General features: G+C 42.2%; 1 protein-coding gene across 1 annotated transcript in view; it reads left to right on the plus strand.

Annotated features, from left to right (window-relative positions):
• LOC137638306 (uncharacterized protein CG43867-like) overlaps positions 1–25884 on the plus strand; it is a 183059-nt gene that overhangs the window by 145549 nt on the left and 11626 nt on the right. The window contains 4 exon segments of the mRNA XM_068370367.1: positions 1495–1606; positions 10395–10542; positions 24855–24959; positions 24962–24996. Of these exon segments, the coding sequence (XP_068226468.1) occupies positions 1495–1606; positions 10395–10542; positions 24855–24959; positions 24962–24996 (400 nt within the window).

The raw sequence follows: 25884 nt of genomic DNA on the forward strand, positions 1-25884 counted from the left end.
ATGTCAGTCAATATTAAGTTATGAAGATCCTTTTCATTCTATCTTGCAGTGAATGAGATTTTTAAACACTTGAGAAGCTTTCAACTTGACAAAAGGATTAAGAGCTATTTCTTACGTTCAAGTTCTTTGGGAATCAACTAGAGTTCTATCACCTATTTTTATGCATGTGTTACTTCTTTTCCCACCTTCAATCGCTTTCTATCTAAAAAAAAAAAAAATATCTTCATCAGGTTTTGTAGTTTGGTAATTAATGTATTTAAGTAATATTTCAGTAAAGGGTGTCTTTTTCATCTTACTTCATTATCTTTCTCTTAATTATCCTTAAAGATTTGGACAAGATAAAAACGTGAATATAATGACTTACTTATTTGTTTCTAACTTCAAGCTGATTTTGTCCTGCCCATACTGATATTTCCAGATGCTTAGAATAATGAAATGCGTAAAATAGCACAGGGAAGCCACAGTTGGGTGGCAGAAAGACTGCATTCTCTGAAGAAACTGCCTATTTTAGTGTTGCATTGGCTGTTATTGTGGGGAAGTGCCAGTTTCTTCACATAGATTATTTCTAACCAAATCAAGAGAAAGTTTGATGTATTTAAAGTTTATTATGATAATGATTACTATATAATGAATTATGCATACCTTCAATTTTGGAATTATGTTAATTATGGCATAGTTTATGAATGGTACATATTATTTTCTGGTTGTGGACACTGAAATTGTATTCTCTTTAATGCTTAGGAGACTGAAAGGATTTATCAATAATATACCCTGTAAAAAGTATCCAAAAAAAAACAAATCAGTTAATGGAAAAAGAAATATGATTTTGGATAAATTATAGAGATAATTAATTAATTCTGTTGATATGATTGCTCACATTCATATATAGTGTGAAGTTGGATTAATTAATGTGTCCACGGTCAATAGTCGAATGCAGAATTTCTACTTTCTGCCATGTTGTAGACTGTCATTGCATTAAGACCCTTTTTATTTGCAAATTTTCTTTTTCCAATAAATTATTTATTATATTCAAACCTTAACCCTTTTACCCCCAGGCTATTTGGAACTTTCCAACCCTTAACCCCCAGGGGTTATTTTTTATTCAATCACATTTTGCAGTATATTTTTTTCAAATTGCTCTAACAGCCTTAATTTTCATCATAGAGAGGTCAGGTTGGTCTCATTCTCTTGGAAAATGCCTGAAATTTCTCAGAAAATTATCAAAGAAAAAAAAATTGTAAATAGCATTTTTTTGCAAGGACGTACCAGTACGTCCATGGGGGTAAAGGGATGGGTTTTGTGAAACGTACCAGTACGTCCTTTTGGGGGTAAAAAGGTTAATTTTCTAATTATGAAACAAAATATATGTAATAATGATAAGAAAAATAGATTTACATAAAATGTAATGATAAATCACAGTAAAGGGAAGTAAAATGTGTATATTCACTGGCTGGTAAAAAAATTGAGCCATTTCTCATTCTCACTCACTCAAAGAAACAATTTTTAAATTACATCTCTGTGATGTTATTTCCAAGTGGGAAACTGCTCTTAGAGAAAAAGGCTCTGGCAAATTTGAAAATACCAAAGTCATCCGTTTACTTTATAAGTAAGTATAGTAGAAATTATGTAAATATAGTATTTTACTGTTAATATTATATGATAATTATATTTTTTCTATGAGCCTGCATGATGATCATATTGCTTCTATCTTGAAGCTTGTCTTATATCAACCTTGACACCAAAACAAAAAAATTTCCTCTTTCTTCACTAGTACATTCCGGCCGAAATTCCAACGCTATGGAATCTTTCCCAACAGATCCCTGTAGGAGGAAGATTTTCCCACTTTAATCAGGTTTGGGGAAAGCTTTCATCCCAAATCGTGTGTGCTATCCTTGTTCAAAGGGGACTATCTAATTCCTCTGTCTACCAACCCCCCTCTGCACAAGGAAGCAATATTTTTTCCAAGTTATCTAGCAAATTCAGTAAAAGCCTCTTAAGAGGTCTTGAATCCAACATAGGGTTTTTACAACAGGTTATTGGAGCTAGTTATGGATGTTTTAATTCTAAATAAGTTTACAGTTCTCACCAATTTTTCAATGGAAATGCCCTTAGCAGTCTTCTGGTACAGAAAGAAAATAGGGTAATTTTGATAGACTTCACAGTTGCATTTTTTTTCACAATCTTATTCATCTGAATTTGAGGAAACTTCTTCAGTTTGTGAATGATTTCAAGGTTTACCCATTCATTGCCTATCATTCAGTCACAAGACTGCGCCACAAGTTTATACCTGGGTCATGGCTCCCATCTCTATATGGATAAGACTTCTGGTTAACAGTTTCTTTTACACCTGGATGACTGGCTGTTTTTAATGCTTTGTTGGAAAGAGTTTTGGATAAACAAGTGTGATTATTCAGGCCACTGGAAAGTTTGGGAATCCTGGTCAATTTGGAAAAGTCTCTTCTGATTCCAGACTCGGAGGATTCTATATTTTGGAATGATAACATCATCGCTGCTATTCTTCTTGTTCAGCTAATAATCTACTTATTAACTCAGATTATCTATTTTATTTTTTAAATCCTGCATTCAATATTCCCTCTTTAGAATAGAAGTTAGTTTTATGTCAGAGAATAGATTTATTTTGTCCTTTTTGAGAACTGTTAATTGTTATTTGGACAAGACTACAAACATAAGAATAATGTTCCTAATATGTTATGTGGGGTAGAGATTCTAAGTTATCCCGTGTCCAAAATTCTGTCCTTGTTAAAAGCTTGGTCATATAGGCTCACCACTAGGAATTGGATCCAAATCAGATGAAAGACGAAGGTAATTTTAAGATTAATTTTTCCTTTGTAATACAGTGTTGAGTAATGTATCTAGGTAAGTAATTTGGATGGTGGGGTCGTATATGGGAATGAAATATGAAGAATCAACTTAGAACACACTTTATTGGAAGACTTTTTTACCAAGGTACTATACTCAATTTTTTTTTAATGAGGCACATTTGCACTGACTCGCAGCGGTGCCCTTTTAGCTTGGAAAAGTTTCCTGCTAGCTGATTGGTTAGAATCATCCTGTCCAACCAATCAGCGATCAGGAAACTTTTCCGAGCTAAAAGGGCACCCCTGCGGGTCAGTGCAAATCTGCCTCACTAAAAAGAATTGACTATAGACTATAGTGAGAGTAAGGTGTTAGACAAGTTGATTAATTTTGGATTTTAAATTTCTTATCTCTATCCTTCATTGACCCAGTTCCATGAAAGTGTGGAAGTCAGCAATATAAACATCAGGGGTCTTCATAGAAATAAACAATTTCAATCGTAAGATTTATTATTTTATTTACCTGGTGTTCATATGCATACCCATCAACCTCCCCACTGACTTGTGACGTCTAGAGGATAGACAGTTGGTTTCAATTTCGGGACTAAAAGACTAGGCAGCTACTATATATCCACTCTCAGGTTATCGTCATTAATGACTAGATTGTCATCGTGCTGTACTGAAGGCCTAAGCCTATTGATTGGAAAGAAAACAGATTTTCAGCTTTGGGGTAAATGCTGATTTAAATGAAGCTTTGAAAGAGAAGCAATATGAACATCAGGTGAGTATACAAATAACAAATTTCATTATTAAAATTCCATTTTGCAGCTTAGATTTTCATAGATTTTCATTTTTTTTTTTTACAGAATAAACAAATTTTTCAATATTTAACTTAGCCGGTGATTATATAAGCTGCAACTCTGTTGCTCGACAGAAAACTCTACGTTAAAAATCCGCCAGCGATCGCTATGCAGGTAGGGGGTGTACTTCAACAGCGCCATCTGTCGTGCAGGTACTCAGTACTCAATGTAAACAAAGAACTCAATTTTCTCTCTGTCGGGCTACCGGCAAGACCTACTAATTCGCTGTTGCTAACTGGATTTGTTTTCACAACTATTTGGTGAAGTACACTATTCTAGTTTTGAGCTTTCGCTATGCAGGTGTTTTATCTTCATCTCAAAACTTGAACTCGTTTTGGATAGATTTAATTATGGTAACAAAGAGAGTATGGACTTTCTTTCACTTTTAAATGGCCGACCCTTCCCTTAGACGGAAGTGTGTTTAGGCTTTTAGTAATTTTCTTATCACGTTATAGATCTATATATTTTATATCTCTCCGCCTTTATTAGGCCTCTTCGATTAACTTTCCATTTATTATAAACATATAAAATTAAATTTTAATGTTTTGTTTATATGCGACCTTTCCTGATAGTAGGCGGTCCTAACTTGGAACCGAAGTTAATCAACGTTGAGCCCGTTATATCGTATTTAGCTTTTAAAGAATTTAAAATTTTTTAAATGTAATGTTTTATGAAAGAATTTCTTTGATAGTCTTTGTACTGTTTTCAAAGATGAACTAACGTTTAGTTTTTTAGGCTACGCAGTTGTTGACGTTCAGGACGTTCAACATGCGCTCTATCGTTACGATAGAGAGAGAGTGTATCACGGTTTCACTTTGCAGTAAGAGTAAATCAATTCTGACGTTTTGTTCATTCTTTCTTAGCTTAAGTGTTTTAAATTCTAATTTAAAGGAACTTTTTATTTGAAAAACCTTTCAGTTTTTCCTTTAGTCAAATAACATGTTTTTTTGACGATATATAATTGGGCTCTTCTCTTAGGTGCGAAATCAAGAGAGAAAGAGAGAGAGAGATAGAGACGGAGGGAGAGAGAGGAGAGAAAACGTTCCGTTCAAGCGGGTAACGTTGTTCTCGTGTTACTCTCGTCCCTAGTCTGTACGGGGAGGAAGGATAAAACGTTTTTAGGTTTTTATTCTCGTCCCCAGGCTATGTGCGGTGAGAGATTGAAAACGTAGTTTATATGAACTAGTGTTTAGTCTCTTTCCCAGCCACTGAATTTTTTATCTTAAAATATGTTTTCTGTTTTTTGCTGGTATTAATGAGCTGCATTATACGACTGATTTCGCAATTACTACCTTTTAATGAAGGGTAGAATTGCGTGTTTCAGGTAGAAATCAGTAAAAGTTTCGATTTCAGTGAAATAAGTGCAAAACAGAAAATCGAAGTGATAAAGTGATATGCGCAAAGTGTTACAGTGTTGCGTCCGAGGGTTCGTCTGTTCGTGCCTGTCGTTCACCTAGTCCGGGACCTCTTGCAAGCTCCCAAGCCCAGGGGAGAAGTAATGTCGAACGACCTATGGGTTCGAGAGGCCTTGATCAACGAACAGACGTTTCCCTCTATGGTATCGGGTGTATCTTACCAAGATCTCCCCTACCATAAGAAGAGAGAGACGTTTTTTCTCCTCGTCATCCGAAGGCTTTTCGCATAAGAAACCTGTCACAAGGTTTCGAAGCCCTTAAGCGAAAGTCAGTCCTTTCAGGACAGGTCCAGCGTCCTGGTTACAGCCATTAGGACAGCTCTGACCCTATGCAGTCATTGGATAACTGCTCGCCGCCAAACAAAAGCGTAACACAGACTCCGAAAGTCTTTTTTTGTAAGCAAAGTGTTGCGGTCACAGACGTTACCCTCGTCTATTACCACAACCATTTACGTTGATCCTTAATGGGTTGTATGGCAAAACATGCAGTATATGCTTGCCTCCCTTATGGAAGACTATTCTGCCGATTAGTCCGTTGAGTCTAGCCGTTTATCTCATCGATATCCTGGCTTTCAGCCAACCTAACGTTCCTTTGTGCTTACTGTTGACGTTGGCGTAGCTTAGTCACGTCAGTCAGGTTGTTTAGAACCACACTCGATGCGGTCTCGTGTGGTTTTTCAGCCGCATTTGGACGTTAGGCCACTGGCTGATGCTCCTGTTGACGTTCTAGACGTTCACTAACAATCGGAGTTGACTTGTTTTGACGCTGTGCGTCAACCTCCGCATTCTAGAGTTGTTTTGACTGCTCAGTCTAGGCAGTCAAAGCAGTCTCGAGTGGACGCTGAACGTCCTCACGCACCTGTTGTGGTTGACAGTTCAGTTGTTGACAGTTCACAGACTGTCAAGCAGTTACATGACGTTGCGTTCTGGTCCGCTACTAATGCACCAGTGAGAGACTCAGCTTTTATCAGACAAGGTTCCTGTAGATGAGGAAGTTGCTGTTCTCCCTCCTACTGATATTCCCTTGAGGACTCTGTCAGATGGAGAGGAGCCTTAAGCTGCTTAGCCTCCTATGGACTTTAATTAAATCATGATGATTTTTTTAAGGATCTTCGTCGGGATCTTGTAACTGCTGCTCCTCGTTCGCCTAAACGTCAGAACTTACACTAGGCCTAGCTACTTCGAAGCCGTTGTTTTTAAGCTAGTGCTCTCTCGCTCTCCTAGAGAGCGTTACGTTGGCTAGGCGACTGGTTTTTCACCAGGAGGAGTTTGGGGGATACAGCCTTTACTTTCCCCTCTTTTAAACGGGTTTATAGAGCGAGAGTCTGATATGACACGAGAGAAGTTCTCGGCTTGGGAGTTCATGCCTCTGCCCAGATAGACTTCTCAATTCTGGTAGACTCTCCCTGGCGCCTAGCCAGGAGACGCTCCAAGTTGTTTACAGGTCAACTTCTCAGCTGTTGTCGAGCCCTTGAAGTTTTGCTGTACTATTATGTCACGCATAACAAGGCTTTCAGGGATGGTAAACGGTTCCGCCTCAGTCGCTAACCCCGTCTGTTGCCACACCTGCTCCCGTAGACCCTAAATGGGCTTTGCTGCAAGACATGCAGTCCAAGCTTGCGTCCTTGATAGAGGACTTAAATGCGGAGAAGAACCTTCTGGCCAACAACCTTCCAACCGGTCGGTTGTGCGCCCTGTTGACGCTGAGGTAACCTACTCGCGTCTGCCAGTTGAGGTGGTTCCTCCACCGATGCGACCCAGTGTGGGTTGCCAGCCGCACGTTGACGTTAAGCGACGCTCGGAGGTGGTTGTTGACGTTCAGGACGTTCAACAACCAGCAGAGGTGACTTGTTGTGACGCAGTGCGTCAACCTCAACAACCCGGTAGGGTGTTGACTGCACAACCCAGACGGTCTAGACAGTTTCGGGTTGACGCTGTGCTTCCTCGCGCACCCATGGTTGTTGACAGTACACAGACTGTGCAGCAGTTCCATGATATTGCGTCCGGCTCCGTCACGCATGCACCAGTGCGACCGGACTCAGCGAGTCAGACGTTGCCCACTCCGTTGCCGTTTCCTCATCAGTTTTGGATGAGGAACCCTCTGATGAGGACGTTGCTGAACAAGACGATCAGCCCCCAGCCCTGCTATCCATCCAGAAGATGCTGAAGAAGGAACGCTGCTCAGTCAGGCTGTGGATGAGTCTGGTAGGGACGCTGTCATCCGTGGATCAATTTGTGTCACTAGGAAGACTACACCTCCGTCCTCTTCTATACCATCTAGCTTTTCACTGGAAAAAGGACAAGACGCTAGAAGCGGTCTCGATCCCGGTTTCCGAAAAGATAAAGTCTTGTCTGACTTGGTGAAAGGACTATATCAACCTAAGAGAGGGTCTTCCCCTGACTGTTCAGACTCCCAACCACGTTCTCTTCTCGGACACATCGGACGTAGGCTGGGGTGCGACATTAGACGGTCGGGAATGCTCGGGAATATGGAACTCGAGTCAAAGGACAATGCATTTCAACTGCAAGGAGCTACTGGCAGTACGTCTGGCCTGGAAAAGCTTCAGGTCTCTCCTTCATGGCAAAGTGGTGGAGGTGAACTCGGACAACATCACGGCTTTGGCGTACATCTCCAAGCAAGGAGGGACCTACTCTCTGACGTTGTACGAGATCGCAAGGGACCTCCTCACCTGGTCAAAAGGTCTAGACATATCACTAGTAACGAGGTTCATCCAAGGCAACTTGAATGTCATGGCAGATTGTCTCAGTCGGAAGGGACAAATAATTCCAACATAATGGACCCTCCACAAGGATGTATGCAAGAGACTTTGGGCCACCTGGGGCCAGCCAACCATAGATCTCTTCGCAACCTCGATGACCTAGAGGCTCCCAATATTTTGCTCACCAATCCCGGACCCAGCAGCAGTTCATATAGATGCCTTTCTCCTAGATTGGTCACATCTAGATCTATATGCATTCCCTCCGTTCAAGATTGTCAACAAGGTACTGCAGAAGTTCGCCTCTCACGAAGGGACAAGTTTGACGCTAGTTGCTTCCCTCTGGCCCGCGAGAGATGGTTCACCGAGGTACTTCGATGGCTAGTAGACGTTCCCAGAACACTTCCCCTAAGGGTGGACCTTCTACGTCAGCCACACGTAAAGAAGGTACACCAAGGCCTCCACGCTCTTCGTCTGACTGCCTTCAGACTATCGAAAGACTCGAGAGCTAGAGGCTTTTCGAAGGAGGCAGCCAGAGCGATTGCTAGAGCAAGGAGAACATCCACCCTTAGAGTCTACCAATCGAAGTGGGAAATCTTCCGAAACTGGTGCAAGTCAGTATCCGTATCCTCGACCAGTACCTCTGTAACTCAAATAGCTGACTTCCTCTTATATCTGAGGAAAGAACGATCTCTTTCAGCTCCCACTATCAAGGGTTACAGAAGCATGTTGGCATCAGTCTTCCGTCACAGAGGCTTAGATCTTTCCAACAATAAAGATCTACAGGACCACCTTAAGTCTTTTGAGACCACGAAGGAGCGTCGTTTGGTTACACCTGGTTGGAATTTAGACGTGGTACTAAGATTCCTTATGTCAGACAGGTTCGAACCGCTACAATCAGCCTCCCTGAAAGATCTCACCTTAAAGACTCTTTTCCTGGTATGCTTAGCCACAGCTAAAAGAGTCAGTGAGATTCATGCCTTCAGCAAGAACATCGGATTCTCATCCGAAACGGCTACATGTTCTACAACTTGGTTTTCTAGCCAAAAATGAGCTGCCTTCTTGGTCTTGGCCAATATCGTTCGATATTCCAAACTTATCGTATGGTTGGAAATGAACTAGAAAGAGTCTTATGCCCTGTAAGAGCTCTTAAGTTCTATTTAAAACGAACTAAACCTTTACGAGGCCCGTCTGAAGCTTTATGGTGTTCAGTTAAGAAACCATCTTTGCCTATGTCAAAGAAGGCTTTATCCTATTTTATCAGACTGTTAATACGAGAAGCTCATTCCCATCTGAATGAGGAAGACCAAGCTTTGCTGAAGGTAAGGACACACGAAGTTAGAGCTGTCGCAACTTCCGTGGCCTTTAAACAAAATAGATCTCTGCAAAGTATAATCGACGCAACCTATTGGAAAAGCAAGTCAGTGTTCGCGTCTTTTTATCTTAAGAATGTCCAGTCTCTTTACGAGAACTGCTACACTCTGGGACCATTCGTAGCAACGAGTGCAGTAGTGGGTGAATGCTCAACCACTACAATTCCCTAATTCCATAACCTTTTTAATCTTTCTCTTGAAATGTTTTATTATTGTTTTTGGGTTGTCTGGAAGGCTAAGAAGCCTTTCGCATCCTACTTGATTTGGCGGGTGGTCAAAGTCATTTCTTGAGAAGCGCCTAGATTAGAGGTTTTGATGAGGTCCTGTTGTATGGGTTGCAACCCTTGATACTTCAGCTCCTAGGGGTCGCTCAGCATCCTAAGAGGATCGCGAGGCTCCGTAAGGAAGACGTACTTAAAAAGGCAGAGTAATTGTTCAAGTCGACTTCCTTACCAGATACTTATTTATTTTAAGTTTGTTATTTTGATAACTGCTAAAATAAAATAAAAAATCCTTAGCTCATAATAATGTAAACATTTATTGCTGGTCTCTACCCACCCCTCTGGGTGTGAATCAGCTTATATAATCACCGGCTAAGTTAAATATTGAAAAATTTTATTTTTATAATAAAATAAATTTTTGAATATACTTACCCGGTGATTATATATTAAAGGACCCTCCCTTCCTCCCCAATAGAGACGCAGTGGACCGAGGAGAAAATTGAGTTCTTTGTTTACATTGAGTACTGAGTACCTGCACGACAGATGGCGCTGTTGAAGTACACCCCCTACCTGCATAGCGATCGCTGGCGGATTTTTAACGTAGAGTTTTCTGTCGAGCAACAGAGTTGCAGCTTATATAATCACCGGGTAAGTATATTCAAAAATTTATTTTATTATAAAAATAACATTTTGTAACATTTTCTATTTTTATCACATTGACAGTAAATAAGAGCTACAGCATTCATATTTTTGTCTTTAATTGTTGATTATCCTTATTACATTAAAAGCTGTAATATATGAGTGTAATTATTCTTATTGCTTAATTATTTATAAATTTGAAATAATAATATAATTTGAAGTTTAGTAACTTTCAATATTGATTTATAAGCTTTATTATTTTTTTGTGATTTACAGTTAGTGCAATACTGTATACCATAAGACTGAAGAAGTGGTATTTACTTATAGATGCTGATTCTTTTCCTCATCACACAGGTCGCGTCTGTACTTCAGGGCATTATGTAAATATGAGACGGACAGAGAGAAGTTGTTATTCTGCTATCAGGTGAATCGGCAAATTCAACAGGGTAAATTTCCCATCACTAAAGAATTGGCGCTTGAATTAGCTACTCTCATGGCTCAGGTATGGTAGAATTATTCATGAATTCTTTCTTTTCGGTTTATGGCTTGATAGGATGAAAGTGAGGAATCCTTATGGAAGTAAAAATAACGATCACGGGTGCTAACAAGGAATGATGGGAGAAGGTTAGGTAGTGGTAGTAGGGGGGGGGGTATGGTAGAATTATTCATGAATTCTTTCTTTTCGGTTTATGGCTTGATAGGATGAAAGTGAGGAATCCTTATGGAAGTAAAAATAACGATCACAGGTGCTAACAAGGAATGATGGGAGAAGGTTAGGTAGTGGTAGTAGGGGAGGGGGGGGGGCAGTAGCTGTAGTGAACGACACCTCGTAGTAACGGGGGATTTTGAGGAGGGAGAAGTCTAATTGGAGAGGGATCTCTGGGAGTGGTATCTCTCACCCCAGTTTTAATACAGACATCCTTTAGGGGAGAGCGAGCTGGATATATTCCTAGCATTCCATGCAACTTATTTCTCTGGTATATTTAGCAGTATTTATACCTTTGAAATGGTGCTTTAAGGAGCATTTCACTGGGCGACACAGGTTCCTCGCCCAGAAATAGATTTTTCCTTCGTCAAAATCCCTTTTTTAACCTTAAAGAGTAGGACATTTTATGAGTCAAGGGAATTGGAGTAAGGATAAGATGTTTCAGGTTAATTTGACTGTACTGGGAATTTTATAAGTGACACAAGTAACTGCACATTTGATATTAGAGTGTATTATCAGTGTTAAGCTAAATTTGGAGTCAAGCAGCACTTTTATGTTGGTGTGCTTTACAAATTTCATTAACTGTTTTCTACATTTTGCTGTCAGGGATTTTATTTTCAAATTTTTTGTCCTTTGCTGCATAACATAAATCAAATTATAAGAAGGGTCATTCCTGTTATTATTATTGTTGCTGATGTTGTTGTTGTTAGTAGCACCAACCAAGCTGCATGGCTAGTTGGAAAAGGATTACAGTATTACATAATTTTCAATAAATAATTGTCAGTTTGTACTGCATCAAGCGTATGTACAGCAAATATATATAAAAATTGCACAATTTTGATCAAGTTTGAAGGAAATGTTGCTACTTTACAACATACTGTACACTGCCAGACAGGTCTCTGATAAACACACAAAAGTATTTATTCTTACTAGCACCCAAGTTTTATGAATATAGATTTTTCAATATTTAACTTAGCCGGTGATTATATAGCTGCAACTCTGTTGCCCGACAGACAACTCTACGGTAAAAACTCGCCAGCGATCGCTACACAGGTTGCGGGTGTGCCCAACAGCGCCATCTGTCGTCCAGATACCCAGTACTCAATGTAAACAAAGACTCAATTTTCTCTCTGTCGAGCTATCGACAAGACGTACTTACTCGCTGTTGCTAAACTGGAGTTTTTTCACAACTAATTGGTGAAGTACTTTATTCTAGTTTTGAGCTTTCGCTATGCAGGTGTTTTATCTTCATCTTAAATCTTGAACTCGTTTTGGATAGATTTAATTATGGTGACTAAGAGAGTATGGACTTTCTTTCACTTTTAAATGGCCGACCCTTCCCTTAGACGGAAGTGTGTTTAGGCTTTTAGTAATTATATCACGTTATAGAGTTTCCTCTATATATTTTATATCTCTCCGCCTTTATTAGGCCTCTTCGATTAACTTTCCATTTATTATAAACATATAAAAATAATTTTAATGTTTTGTTTATATAGACCTTTCCTGAGAGTAGGCGGTCCTAACTTGGAAACCGAAGTTAATCAACGTTGAGCCCTTTATATCGTAATTAGCTTTTAAAGAGCTAAGGATTTAAAACTTTTTAAATGTAATATTTTATGAAAGAATTTCTTTGATAGTCTTCGTACTGTATTCAAAGATGAACTAACGTTTAGTTTATTTATGCTACGCAGTTGTTGACGTTCAGGACGTTCAACATGCGCTCTATCGTTACGATAGAGAGAGAGTGTATCACGGTTTCACTTTGCAGTAAGAGTAAATCGATTCTGACGTTTTGTTCATTCTTTCTTAGCTTAAATGTTTTAAATTCTATTTTAAAGGAACTTTTTAATTGAAAAACCTTTCAGTTTTTTCCTTTAGTCAAATAACATGTTTTTTTGACGAAATATAATTGGGCTCTTCCCTTAGGTGCGAAATCAAGAGAGAAAGAGAGAGAGAGATAGAGACGGAGGGAGAGAGAGGAGAGAAAACGTTCCGTTCAAGCGGGTAACGTTGTTCTCGTGTTACTCTCGTCCCTAGTCGCTGTACGGGGAGGAAGGATAAAACGTTTTAGTTTTTTATTCTCGTCCCCAGGCTATGTGCGGTGAGAGATTGAAAACGTAGTTATATGAACTAGTGTTTAGTCTCTTTCCCAGCCACTGATTTTTTTATCTTAAAATATGTTTTCTGTTTTTTGCTGGTATTAATGATCTTGCATTATACGACTGATTTCGCAATTACTACCTTTTAATGAAGGGTAGAATTGCGTGTTTCAGGTAGAAATCAGTAAAAGTTGCGATTTCAGTGAAATAAGTGCAAAACAGAAAATCGAAGTGATAAAGTGATATGCGCAAAGTGTTACAGTGTTGCGTCCGAGGGTTCGTCTGTTCGTGCCTGTCGTTCACCTAGTCCGGGACCTCTTGCATGCTCCCAAGCCCAGGGGAGAAGTAATGTCAAACGACTTATGGGTTCGAGAGGCCTTGACCAACGAACAGACCTTTTCCCTCTATGGTATCGGGTGTATCTTACCAAGATCTCCCCTACCATAAGACGAGAGAGACGTTGTTTCTCCTCGTCATCCGAAGGCTTTTCGCATAAGAAACCTGTCACAAGGTTTCGAAGCCCTTAAGCGAAAGTCAGTCCTTTCAGGACAGGTCCAGCGTCCTGGTTACAACCATTAGGACAGCTCTGACCCTATGCAGTCATCGGATAACTGCTCGCCGCCTAACAAAAGCGTAACACAGACTCCGAGAGTCTTTTTTTGTAGGCAAAGTGTTGCGGTCACAGACGTTACCCTCGTCTCTTACCACAACCATTTCCGTTGATCCTTAATGGGTTGTATGGCAAGACATGCAGTATATGCTTGCCTCCCTTATGGAAGACTATTCTGCCGATTAGTCCGTTGAGTCTAGCCGTTTATCTCATCGATATCCAGGCTTTCAGCCAACCTAACGTTCCTTTGTGCTTACTGTTGACGTTGGCGTAGCTTAGTCACGTCAGTCAGGTTGTTTAGAACCACACTCGATGCGGTCTCGTGTGATTTTTCAGCCGCATTTGGACGTTAGGCCACTTGCTGATGCTCCTGTTGACGTTCAAGACGTTCACTAACAATCGGAGTTGACTTGTTTTGACGCTGTGCGTCAACCTCCGCATTCTAGAGTTGTTTTGACTGCTCATTCTAGGCAGTCAAAGCAGTCTCGAGTGGACGCTGTGCGTCCTCACGCACCTGTTGTGGTTGACAGTTCAGTTGTTGACAGTTCACAGACTGTCAAGCAGTTACATGACGTTGCGTTCTGGTCCGCTACTAATGCACCAGTGAGTGTGGACTCTGCTTGTAAAGCATTGCCCCCACGGTAGGTCTCTCCCTTGCTTGAGACTCAGCTTTTATCGGACAAGGTTCCTGTAGATGAGGAAGTTGCTGTTCTCCCTCCTACTGATATTCCCTTGAGGACTCTGTCAGATGGAGAGGAGCCTAAAGCTGCTTAGCCTCCTATGGACTTTAATTAAATCATGATGATTTTTTCAAGGATCTTTGTCCGGATCTTTTTGTAACTGCTGCTCCTCGTTCGCCTAAACGTCAGAGCTTACACTAGGCCTAGCTACTTCGAAGCCGTTGTTTTTAAGCTAGTGCTCTCTCGCTCTCCTAGAGAGCTTTACGTTGGCTAGGCGACTGGTTTTTCACCAGGAGGAGTTTGGGGGATACAGCCTTTGCTTTCCCTTCTTTTAAACTGGTTTATAGAGCGAGAGTCTGATATGACACGAGAGAAGTTCTCGGCTTGGGAGTTCATGCCTCTGCCCAGATAGACTTCTCAATTCTCGTAGACTCTCCCTGGCGCCTGGCCAGGAGATGCTCCAAGTTGTTTACAGGTCAACTTCACAGCTGTTTTCGAGCCTTTGAAGTTTTGCTGTACAATTATGTCACGCATAACAAGGCTTTCAGGGATGGTAAACGGTACCGCCTCAGTCGCTACCCCCGTCTGTTGCCACACCTGCTCCCGTAGACCCTAAATGGGCTTTGCTGCAAGACATGCAGTCCAAGCTTGCGTCCTTGATAGAGGACTTTAATGCGGAGAAGGTTGCTACCGAACCTTCTGGCCAACAACCTTCCAACCGGTCGGTTGTGCGCCCTGTTGACGCTGAGGTAACCTACTCGCGTCTGCCAGTTGAGGTGGTTCCTCCACCGATGCGACCCAGTGTGGGTTGCCAGCCGCATGTTGACGTTAAGCGACGCTCGGAGGTGGTTGTTGACGTTCAGGACGTTCAACAACCAGCAGAGGTGACTTGTTTTGACGCAGTGCGTCAACCTCAGCAACCCGGTAGGGTGTTGACTGCACAACCCAGACGGTCTAGACAGTCTCAGGTTGACGCTGTGCTTCCTCGCGCACCCATGGTTGTTGACAGTTCACAGACTGTGCAGCAGTTCCATGATATTGCGTCCGGCTCCGTCACGCATGCACCAGTGCGACCGGACTCAGCGAGCCAGACGTTGCCCACTCTGTTGCCGTTTCCTCATCAGTTTTCGGATGAAGAACCCTCTGATGAGGACGTTGCTGAACAACAAGACAATCAGCCCCCAGAATAGATCAAGCCCTGCTATCCATCCAGAAGATGCTGAAGAAGGAACGCTGCTCAGTCAGGCTGTGGATGAGTCTGGTAGGGACGCTGTCATCCGTGGAACAATTTGTGTCACTAGGAAGACTACACCTCCGTCCTCTTCAATACCATCTAGCTTTTCACTGGAAAAAGGACAAGACGTTAGAAGCGGTCTCGATCCCGGTTTCCGAAAAGATAAAGTCTTGTCTGACTTGGTGGAAGGACAATATCAACCTAAGAGAGGGTCTTCCCCTGGCTGTTCAGACTCCCAACCACGTTCTCTTCTCGGACGCATCAGACGTGGGCTGGGGCGCGACACTAGACGGTCGGGAATGCTCAGGACTGTGGAACTCGAGTCAGAGGAGCATGCATATCAACTGCAAGGAGCTGTTGGCAGTTCATCTGGCCTGGAAAAGCTTCAAGTCTCTCCTTCGAGGCAAAGTGGTGGAAGTTAACTCGGACATCACCACGGCCTTGGCGTACATCTCCAAACAAGGAGGGACCTACTCACTGACGTTGTACGAGATCACAAGGGACCTGCTCATCTGGTCAAAAGGTCAAGACATCTCCCTAGTAACGAGGTTCATCCAAGGCGACTTGAACGTCATAGCAGATTGTCTCAGTCGGAAAGGGCAAGTAATTCCAACCGAATGGACCCTCCACAAGGATGTGTGCAAGAGACTTTGGGCCACTTGGGGTAAAACCATCCATAGATCTCTTTGCAACCTCGCTGACCAAGAGGCTTCCAATCTATTGCTCTCCAGTCCCGGACCCAGCAGCAATACATATAGATGCTTTCCTCCTAGATTGGTCACATCTGGATCTCTACGCATTCCCACCGTTCAAGATTGTCAACAAGGTACTGCAGAAGTTCGCCTCTCACGAAGGGACAAGGTTGACGTTAGTTGCTTCCCTCTGGCCCGCGAGAGAATGGTTCACCGAGATACTTCGATGGTTAGTAGACGTTCCCTGTAGTCTTCCTCTAAGGGCAGACCTTCTACGTCAGCCACACGTAAAGAAGGTACTCCAAAGCCTCCACGCTCTTCGTCTGACTGCCTTCAGACTATCGAAAGACTCTCGAGAGCTAGAGGCTTTTCGAAGGAAGCAGCCAGTGCGATTGCTAGAGCAAGGGGAGCTTCTTCCATTAGAGTCTACCAATCGAAGTGGGAAGTCTTCCGAGACTGGTGCAAGTCAGTTTCTGTATCCTCGACCAGTACCTCTGTAGCTCAAATAGCTGTTTTTTTCTTATACCTGAGAAAAGGACGATCCCTTTCAGCTCCCACTATCAAGGGCTACAGAAGCATGTTGGCATCGGTCTTCCGGCATAGAGGCTTAGATCTTTCCAAACATAAAGATCTGCAAGACCTCCTTAAGTCTTTTGAGACCACCAAGGAGCGTCGTTTGGCTACCTCTGGATGGAATTTAGACGTGGTACTAAGATTCTTCATATCAGACAGGTTGGAGCCGTTACAATCAGCCTCCCTGAAAGATCTCACTCTTAAGACTCTTTTCCTGGTATGCTTAGCCTCGGCTAAAAGAGTCAGTGAGATTCATGCCTTCAGCAAGAACATAGGATTTTCGTCAGAAAAAGCCACTTGTTCACTACAACTTGGTTTTCTAGCCAAAAATGAGCTGCCTTCTCGGCCTTGGCCTAAATCTTTCGATATCCCCAGCTTATCGGAGATCGTAGGCAATGAACTAGAAAGAGTCTTATGCCCTGTTAGAGCTCTTAAGTTCTATTTAAAGCGTACTAAACCTTTACAAGGCCAATCTGAAGCTTTATGGTGTTCAGTTAAGAAACCATCCTTGCCTTTGTCAAAGAATGCTTGGTCAGACTTTATCAGATTGTTAATACGAGAAGCTCATTCACATCTGAGTGAGGAAGACCGAACTTTGCTTAAGGTGAAGACGCACGAAGTTAGAGCTGTAACAACTTCCGTGGCCTTTAAGCAAAATATATCTCTGCAAAGTATAATGGACGCAACCTATTGGAGAAGCAAGTCAGTGTTCGCGTCATTTTACTTGAAAGATGTCCAGTCTCTTTACAAGAACTGCTACACACTGGGACCATTCGTAGCAGCGAGTGCAGTAGTGGGTGAGGGCTCAACCACTACAATTCCCTAATTCCATACCCTTTTAATCTTTCTCTTGAAATATTTTTATTGTTGTTTTTTGGGTTGTCTGGAAGGCTAAGAAGCCTTTCGCATCCTGGTTGATTTGGCGGGTGGTCAAAGTCATTTCTTGAGAGCGCCTAGATTAGGGGTTTTGATGAGGTCCTGTTGTATGGGTTGCAACCCTTGATACTTCAGATCCTAGGGGTCGATCAGCATCCTAAGAGGATCGCGAGGCTCCGTAAGGAAGACGTACTTAAAAGGCATAGAAATTGTTCAAGTCGACTTCCTTACCAGGTACCTATTTATTTTGTTTTTGTTATTTTGATAACTTCTAAAATGAAATAAAAACTCTTAGCTCATAAAAGTGTAAACATATATTGCTGGTCTCTACCCACCCCCCTGGGTGTGAATCAGCTATATAATCACCGGCTAAGTTAAATATTGAAAAATGTTATTTTGATAATAAAATAAATTTTTGAATATACTTACCCGGTGATTATAAATTAAAGGACCCTCCCTTCCTCCCCAATAGAGACGCAGTGGGACGAGGAGAAAATTGAGTCTTTGTTTACATTGAGTACTGGGTATCTGGACGACAGATGGCGCTGTTGGGCACACCCGCAACCTGTGTAGCGATCGCTGGCGAGTTTTTACCGTAGAGTTGTCTGTCGGGCAACAGAGTTGCAGCTATATAATCACCGGGTAAGTATATTCAAAAATTTATTTTATTATCAAAATAACATTTTAATGAAATGCATTGTAAACTTTTTTTATGGTTTTATGGAATTTCAGATAAAGAGGGTTGTAGATCTTTTTCATTGGAGTAGTGTTGGGGTAAGTTTATTACAGTATTATAATATTACTTTATAGGTGCTGCTAACATGAATGGTGTAGGCTGTTATAATACAGTATTGTATTTTATAAATTTATACAACTAAGCAAAGGGTCTATTGTTTTTAAATATTTAACTTAGCCGGTGAATATATAGCTGCAACTCTGTTGCTCGACAGACAAAAAACTGTACAAAAAACTCGCCAGCGATCGCTACACAGGTTGCGGGTGTGCCCATCAGCGCCAACTGTCGGCCAGATACCATACTCAATGTAAACAAAGACTCAATTTCTTCTCTGTCGACGTGTCGACAAGACGTACTTTTACTCGCTGTAGAACCTGGAGTTTTCTTAACATATTTGGTGAAGTACTTAATTTTGGTTTGAGCTTTCGCAGTGCAGGTGTTTTATCTTCATCTTAAATCTTGAAATCGTTTTGGATAGATTTAATTTTTGGTGACAAAGAGAGTATGGACTTTCTTTGACTTTTAAATGGCCGACCCTTCCCTTAGACGGAAGTGTGTTTAGGCTTTTAGTAATTATCTTATCACGTTATAAATTAATTATAGATTTTCCTCTATATTTTTTATATCTCACCGCCTTTATTAGGCCTCTTCGATTAACTTTCCATTTATAATAAACATAAAAATAAATTTTAATGTTTTGTTTATATGCGACCTTTCCTGAGAGTAGGCGGTCCTAACTTGGAAACCGAAGTTAAACAACGTTGAGCCCTTTCAATCGTAAATAGCTTTCAAAGAGCTAATGATTTAAAACTTTTTAAATGAATATTTTTAATAAATATTTTATGAAAGAATTTCTTTGAATAGTCTTCGTACTGTTTTCAAAGATGAAGTAACGTTTAGTTTATTTATGCTACGCAGTTTGCGCTCTATCGTTACGATAGAGAGAGAGAGTATCACGGTTTCACTTTGCAGAAAGAGTAAATCGATTCTGACGTTTTGTTCATTCTTCTTTCAAAGCTTAAATGTTTTAAATTCTATTTTAAAGGAACTTTTTAATTGAAAAACCTTTCAGTTTTTTCCTTTGGTCAAATAACATGTTTTTTTGACGAAATGTAATTGGGCTCTTCTCTTAGGTGCGAAATCAAGAGAGAAAGAGAGAGAGAGATAGAGACGGAGGGAGAGAGAGGAGAGAAAACGTTCCGTTCAAGCGGGTAACGTTGTTCTCGAGTTACTCTCGTCCCTAGTCTCTGTACGGGGAGAAAGGATAAAACTTTTTAGTTTTATTCTCGTCCCCAGGCAATATACGGTGAGAGATTGTAAACGTAGTTTTGAATGAACTAGTGTTTCTTCTCTTCCCCAATCACTGATTTTTTTTTTTATCTTAAAAGATGTTTACTGTTTTTTTTTGCTGGTATTAATGTGCTTGCATTATACGACTGATTTCGCATTTACTACCTTTTGATGAGGGTAGAATTGCGTGCTTCAGGTAGAAATCAGTAAAAGTTTCGATTTCAGTGAAATAAGTGCAAAACAGAAAATCGTAGTGATAAAGTGATATTGCGCAAAGTGTTACAGTGTTGCGTCCGAGGGTTCGTCTGTTCGTGCCTGTCGTTCACCTAGTCCGGGACCTCTTGCAAGCTCCCAAGCCCAGGGGAGAAGTAATGTCGAACGACTTATGGGTTCGAGAGGCCTTGATCAGCGAACAGACGTTTCCCTCTATGGTATCGGGTGTATCTTACCAAGATCTCCCCTACCATAAGACGAGAGAGACAATTTTCTCCTCGTCATCCGAAGGCTTTTCGCACAAGAAACCTGAAACAAGGTTTCGAGGCCCTTAAGCGAAAGTCAGTCCTTTCAGGACAGGTCCAGCGTCCTGGTTGCAGCCATTAGGACAGCTCTGACCCTATGCAGTCATCGGAAAACTGCTCGCCGCCTAACAAAAGCGTAACACAGACTCCGAGAGTCTTTTTTGTTGGCAAAGTGTTGCGGTCACAGACGTTACCCTCGTCTCTTACCGCAACCATTTCCGTTGATCCTAAATGGGTTTTACGGCAAGACATGCAGAATATGCTTGCCTCCCTTATGGAAGACTATTCTGCCGATTAGTCCGTTAAGCCTAGCCGTTTATCTCATCGAGATCCTGGCTGTCTGCCAACCTAACGTTCCTTCGTGCTTCCTGTTGACGTTGGCGTAGCTTAGTCACGTCAGTCAGGTTGTTTAGAACCACACTCGATGCGGTCTCGTGTGGATTTTCAGCCACATTTGGACGTTAGGCCACTGGCTGATGCTCCTGTTGACGTTCAGGACGTTCGCTAACAATCGGAGTTGACTTGTTTTAACGCTGTGCGTCAACCTCCGCATTCTAGAGTTGTTTTGACTGCTCATTCTAGGCAGTCAAAGCAGTCTCGAGTGGACGCTGTGCGTCCTCACGCACCTGTTGTTGTTGACAGTTCACAGACTGTCAAGCAGTTACATGACGTTGCGTCCTGGTCTCTCGCACCTGTTGTTGTTGACAGTTCACAGACTGTCAAGCAGTTACATGACGTTGCGTCCTGGTCCGCTACTAATGCACCAGTGCGTGTGGACTCTGCTTGTAAAGCATTGCCACCACGGTAGGTCTCTCCCTTGCTTGAGACTCAGCGATTATCGGACAAGGTTCCTTTAGATGAGGAAGTTGCTGTTCCCCCTCCTACTGATATTCCCTTGAGGACTCTGTCAGACGGAGAGGAGCCTAAAGCTGCTTAGCCCTCTATGGACTTTATTTAAATCATGCTGATTTTTAAGGATCTTTGTCCGGATCTTTTTGTAACTGCTGCTCCTCGTTCGCCTAAACGTCAGAGCTTACACTAGGCATAGCTACTTCGAAGCCGTTGTTTATAAGCTAGTGCTCTCTCGCTCTCCTAGAGAGCTTTACGTTTGTTAGGCGACTGGTTTATCACCAGGAGGAGTTTGGGGGATACAGCCTTTGCTTTCCCTTCTTTTAAACTGGCTTACGAGCCTTTGAAGTTTTGCTGTACATTATGTCATGCATAAACAAGGCTTTCAGGGATGGAAAGCGGTACCGCCTCAGTCGCTAACCCCGTCTGTTGCCGCACCTGCTCCCGTAGATCCTAAATGGGCTTTGCTGCAAGACATGCAGTCCAAGCTTGCGTCCTTGATAGAGGACTTTAATGCGGAGAAGGTTGCTGTTGAACCTTCTGGCCAACAACCTTCCAAGCGGTCGGTTGTGCGCCCTGTTGACGCTGAGGTAACCTTCTCGCGTCTACCAGTTGAGGTGGTTCCTCCACCGATGCGACCCAGTGTGGGTTGCCAGCCGCACGTTGACGTTAAGCGACGCTCGGAGGTGGTTGTTGACGTTCAGGACGTTCAACAACCATCAGAGGCGACTTGTTTTGACGCAGTGCGTCAACCTCCGCAACCCGGTATGGTGTTGACTGCACAACCCAGACGGTCTAGACAGTCTCGGGTGGACGCTGTGCGTCCTCGCGCATCCATGGTTGTTGACAGTTCACAGACTCTGCAGCAGTTCCATGACGTTGCGTCCGGCTCCGTCACGCATGCACCAGTGCGACCGGACTCAGCGAGCCAGACGTTGCCCACTCCGTTGCCGTTTCCTCATCAGTTTTCGGATGAGGAACTATCTGATGAGGACGTTGCTGAACAACAAGACGGTCAGCCCCCAGAATAGATCAAGCCCTGCTATCCATCCAGAAGATGCTGAAGAAGGAACGCTGCTCAGTCAGGCTGTGGATGAGTCTGGTAGGTACGCTGTCATCCCTGGAACAGTTTGTATCACTAGGAAGACTACACCTCCGTCCTCTTCAATACCATCTGGCTTTTCACTGGAAAAAGGACAAGACGCTAGAAGCGGTCTCGATCCCGATTTCCGGAAAGATAAAGTCTTGTCTGTCTTGGTGGAAGGACAAGATCAACCTAAGAGAGGGTCTTCCCCTGGCTGTTCAGACTCCCCACCACGTTCTCTTCTCGGACGCATCGGACTTGGGCTGGGGCGCGACACTGGACGGTCGGGAATGCTCAGGTCTGTGGAACTTGAGTCAGAGGAGCATGCATATCAACTGCAAGGAGCTATTGGCAGTTCATCTGGCCTTGAAAAGCTTCGAGTATCTCCTTCGAGACAAAGTGGTGGAAGTAAACTCGGACAACACCACGGCCTTGGCGTACATCTCCAAACAAGGAGGTACCCACTCACTGACGTTGTACGAGATCGCAAGGGACCTGCTCATCTGTCAAAAGGTCAAGACATCTTCCTAGTAACGAGGTTCATCCAAGGCGACTTGAACGTCATAGCAGATTGTCTCAGTCGGAAAGGGCAAGTAATTCCAACCGAATGGACCCTCCACAAGGATGTGTGCAAGAGACTTTGGGCCACTTGGGGTCAACCAACCATAGATCTCTTTGCAACCTCGCTGACCAAGAGGCTTCCAATCTATTGCTCCCCAGTCCCGGACCCAGCAGCAATACATATAGATGCCTTCCTCCTAGATTGGTCACATCTGGATCTATAAGCATTCCCACCGTTCAAGATTGTCAACAAGGTACTGCAGAAGTTCGCCTCTCACGAAGGGACAAGGTTGACGTTAGTTGCTCCCCTGTGGCCCACGAGAGAATGGTTCACCGAGGTACTTCGATGGTTAGTAGACGTTCCCAGAAGTCTTCCTCTAAGGGTAGACCTTCTACGTCAGCCACACGTAAAGAAGGTACACCAAAGCCTCCACGCTCTTCGTCTGACTGCCTTCAGACTATCGAAAGACTCTCGAGAGCTAGAGGCTTTTCGAAGGAGGCAGCCAGTGCGATCGCTAGAGCAAGGAGAGCGTCTACCATTAGAGTCTACCAATCGAAGTGGGAAGTCTTCCGAGACTGGTGCAAGTCAGTTTCTGTATCCTCGACCAGTACCTCTGTAGCTCAAATAGCTGATTTTCTCTTATACCTGAGAAAAGGACGATCCCTTTCAGCTCCCACTATCAAGGGCTACAGAAGCATGTTGGCATCGGTCTTCCGGCATAGAGGCTTAGATCTTTCCAACAATAAAGATCTGCAAGACCTCCTTAAGTCTTTTGAGACCACCATGGAGCGTCGTTTGGCTACCCCTGGATGGAATTTAGACGTGGTACTAAGATTCCTCATGTCAGACAGGTTTGAGCCGTTACAATCAGCCTCCCTGAAAGATCTCACTCTTAAGACTCTTTTCCTGGTATGCTTAGCTTCGGCTAAAAGAGTCAGTGAGATTCATGCCTTCAGCAAAAACATTGGATTTTCGTCGGAAAAAGCTACTTGTTCGCTGCAACTTCGTTTTCTAGCCAAAAATGAGCTGCCTTCTCGGCCTTGGCCTAAATCTTTCGATATTCCCAGCTTATCGGAGATCGTAGACAATGAACTAGAAAGAGTCTTATGCCCTGTTAGAGCTCTTAAGTTCTATTTAAAGAGCACTATACCTTTACGAGGCCAATCTGAAGCTTTATGGTGTTCAGTTAAGAAACCATCCTTGCCTATGTCAAAGAATGCTTTGTCATACTTTATCAGATTGCTAATACGAGAAGCTCATTCACATCTGAGTGAGGAAGACCAAGCTTTGCTTAAAGTGAAGACGCACGAAGTTAGAGCTGTAGCAACTTCCGTGGCCTTTAAGCAAAATAGATCTCTGCAAAGTATAATGGACGCAACCTATTGGAGAAGCAAATCAGTGTTCGCGTCATTTTACTTGAAAGATGTCCAGTCTCTTTACAAGAACTGCTACACACTGGGACCATTCGTAGCAGCGAGTGCAGTAGTGGGTGAGGGCTCAACCACTACAATTCCCTAATTCCATATCCTTTTAATCTGTCTCTTGAAATGTTTTTAATGTTTTTATGGGTTGTCCGGAAGGCTAAGAAGCCTTTCGCATCCTGGTTGATTTGGCTGGTGGTCAAAGTCATTTCTTGAGAGCGCCCAGATTAGGGGTTTGATGAGGTCCTGTTGTATGGGTTGCAGCCCTTGATACTTCAGCTCCTAGGGGTCTGTCAGCATCCTAAGAGGATCGCGAGGCTCCGTAAGGAAGACGTACTTATAAGGCAGAGTAATCGTCTAAGTCGACTTCCTTACCAGGTACCTATTTATTTTGTTTTTGTTATTTTGATAACTTCTAAAATGAAATAAAAACTCTTAGCTCATAAGATGTAAACATATTTAACTGGTCTCTACCCACCACCCTGGGTGTGAATCAGCTATATATTCACCGGCTAAGTTAAATATTTAAAAATGATATTTTAATTATAAAATAAATTTTTGAATATACTTACCCGGTGAATATATAAATTAAACGACCCTCCCTTCCTCCCCAATAGAGACGCAGTGGGATGAGAAGAAATTGAGTCTTTGTTTACATTGAGTATGGTATCTGGCCGACAGTTGGCGCTGATGGGCACACCCGCAACCTGTGTAGCGATCGCTGGCGAGTTTTTTGTACAGTTTTTTGTCTGTCGAGCAACAGAGTTGCAGCTATATATTCACCGGGTAAGTATATTCAAAAATTTATTTTATAATTAAAATATCATATTTCAAATACCCATATGTACTAGAATATATATTTGAACATTTTAAACAAATTTCAGATTGATATGGGAGAGGTCAACAGCGAGAGATCAAGAGGTTCAGGATCATCTGGACCTTCAGCAGCTCATATTCAAGAAGCTTTGACAAAGTTCTACCCTACAAGATACAGTATAGGGAAGACCTCAACGAGGAAGAGCAAAAGTAACATAATCTTTTTACTCTTTATTTTTAATTGGCAAAGTTACTTCAACACAGTAGTAAAATTGTTATGATTATTAAAGTGTCTTTAGTAATATAGAAAGCTGTCATATCATTCAGAAATACAATTACTGTCTGTGAAGCTTCTGCACACGCCTTAAGGCATTGTCTTTGATGTTAAAGGCCGGTGATGCATTAGGTACATGTTATGTTGTACTCATGTGTGGATGTTCTACGCTGAAGAACTTCAGCCAATGAAATCAGTTATCAAATTAGTGTGGAGTTGCTTTTGGTACCACTTTTTTTTTATTCATAAAATAGTTACTGCTAAGAGGGCCTACCACTTAGTGTACATTTCCCTTTATAAAGAATATATACTTTACATTGTTATACTACATAGGTCTTATACACTGCACTTTGCCCTGAGCTCCATAGATTTTTGCCTTTTACTTTTCATCTGTTCACTTTGTTCCCTTTTCACCTGGCCATAAAACTCTTTAATTTTACCTTGCTTCTTTAGGTAATTTCCATGAAAAGTACCTCAGTAAGCTAGTTAAAATACTTTATAGTCATATCAATTTACAGTCTTTTAATGTGGGAGAATACTTTCTTTCCAACAAGCTTGTTGAACTTTAGATCATTTTTTTTTTAACACCTAAAGCCCTCCCCCACTGTGGACCAACCAACGCTATTGTTGTCACACTGCTAGGCAGTAACTGTGCCTGATTATCAACATTAACCCAATCTCCTCAACTCATCTTATCTACATTGTTTATAAGAAAATGTTAACCTACATCTCTCTCCCAACATTTTATTACCATAAGAGAGTTATTGGGTCCTTTGACTCGCCAGATAGTGCTACGTACATTGTATCCTTCTCTAGTTACTTGG

The sequence above is a fragment of the Palaemon carinicauda genome, chromosome 3, assembly GCF_036898095.1.
Source record: "Palaemon carinicauda isolate YSFRI2023 chromosome 3, ASM3689809v2, whole genome shotgun sequence".
In the NCBI taxonomy this organism is placed as follows: Eukaryota; Metazoa; Arthropoda; class Malacostraca; order Decapoda; family Palaemonidae; genus Palaemon; species Palaemon carinicauda.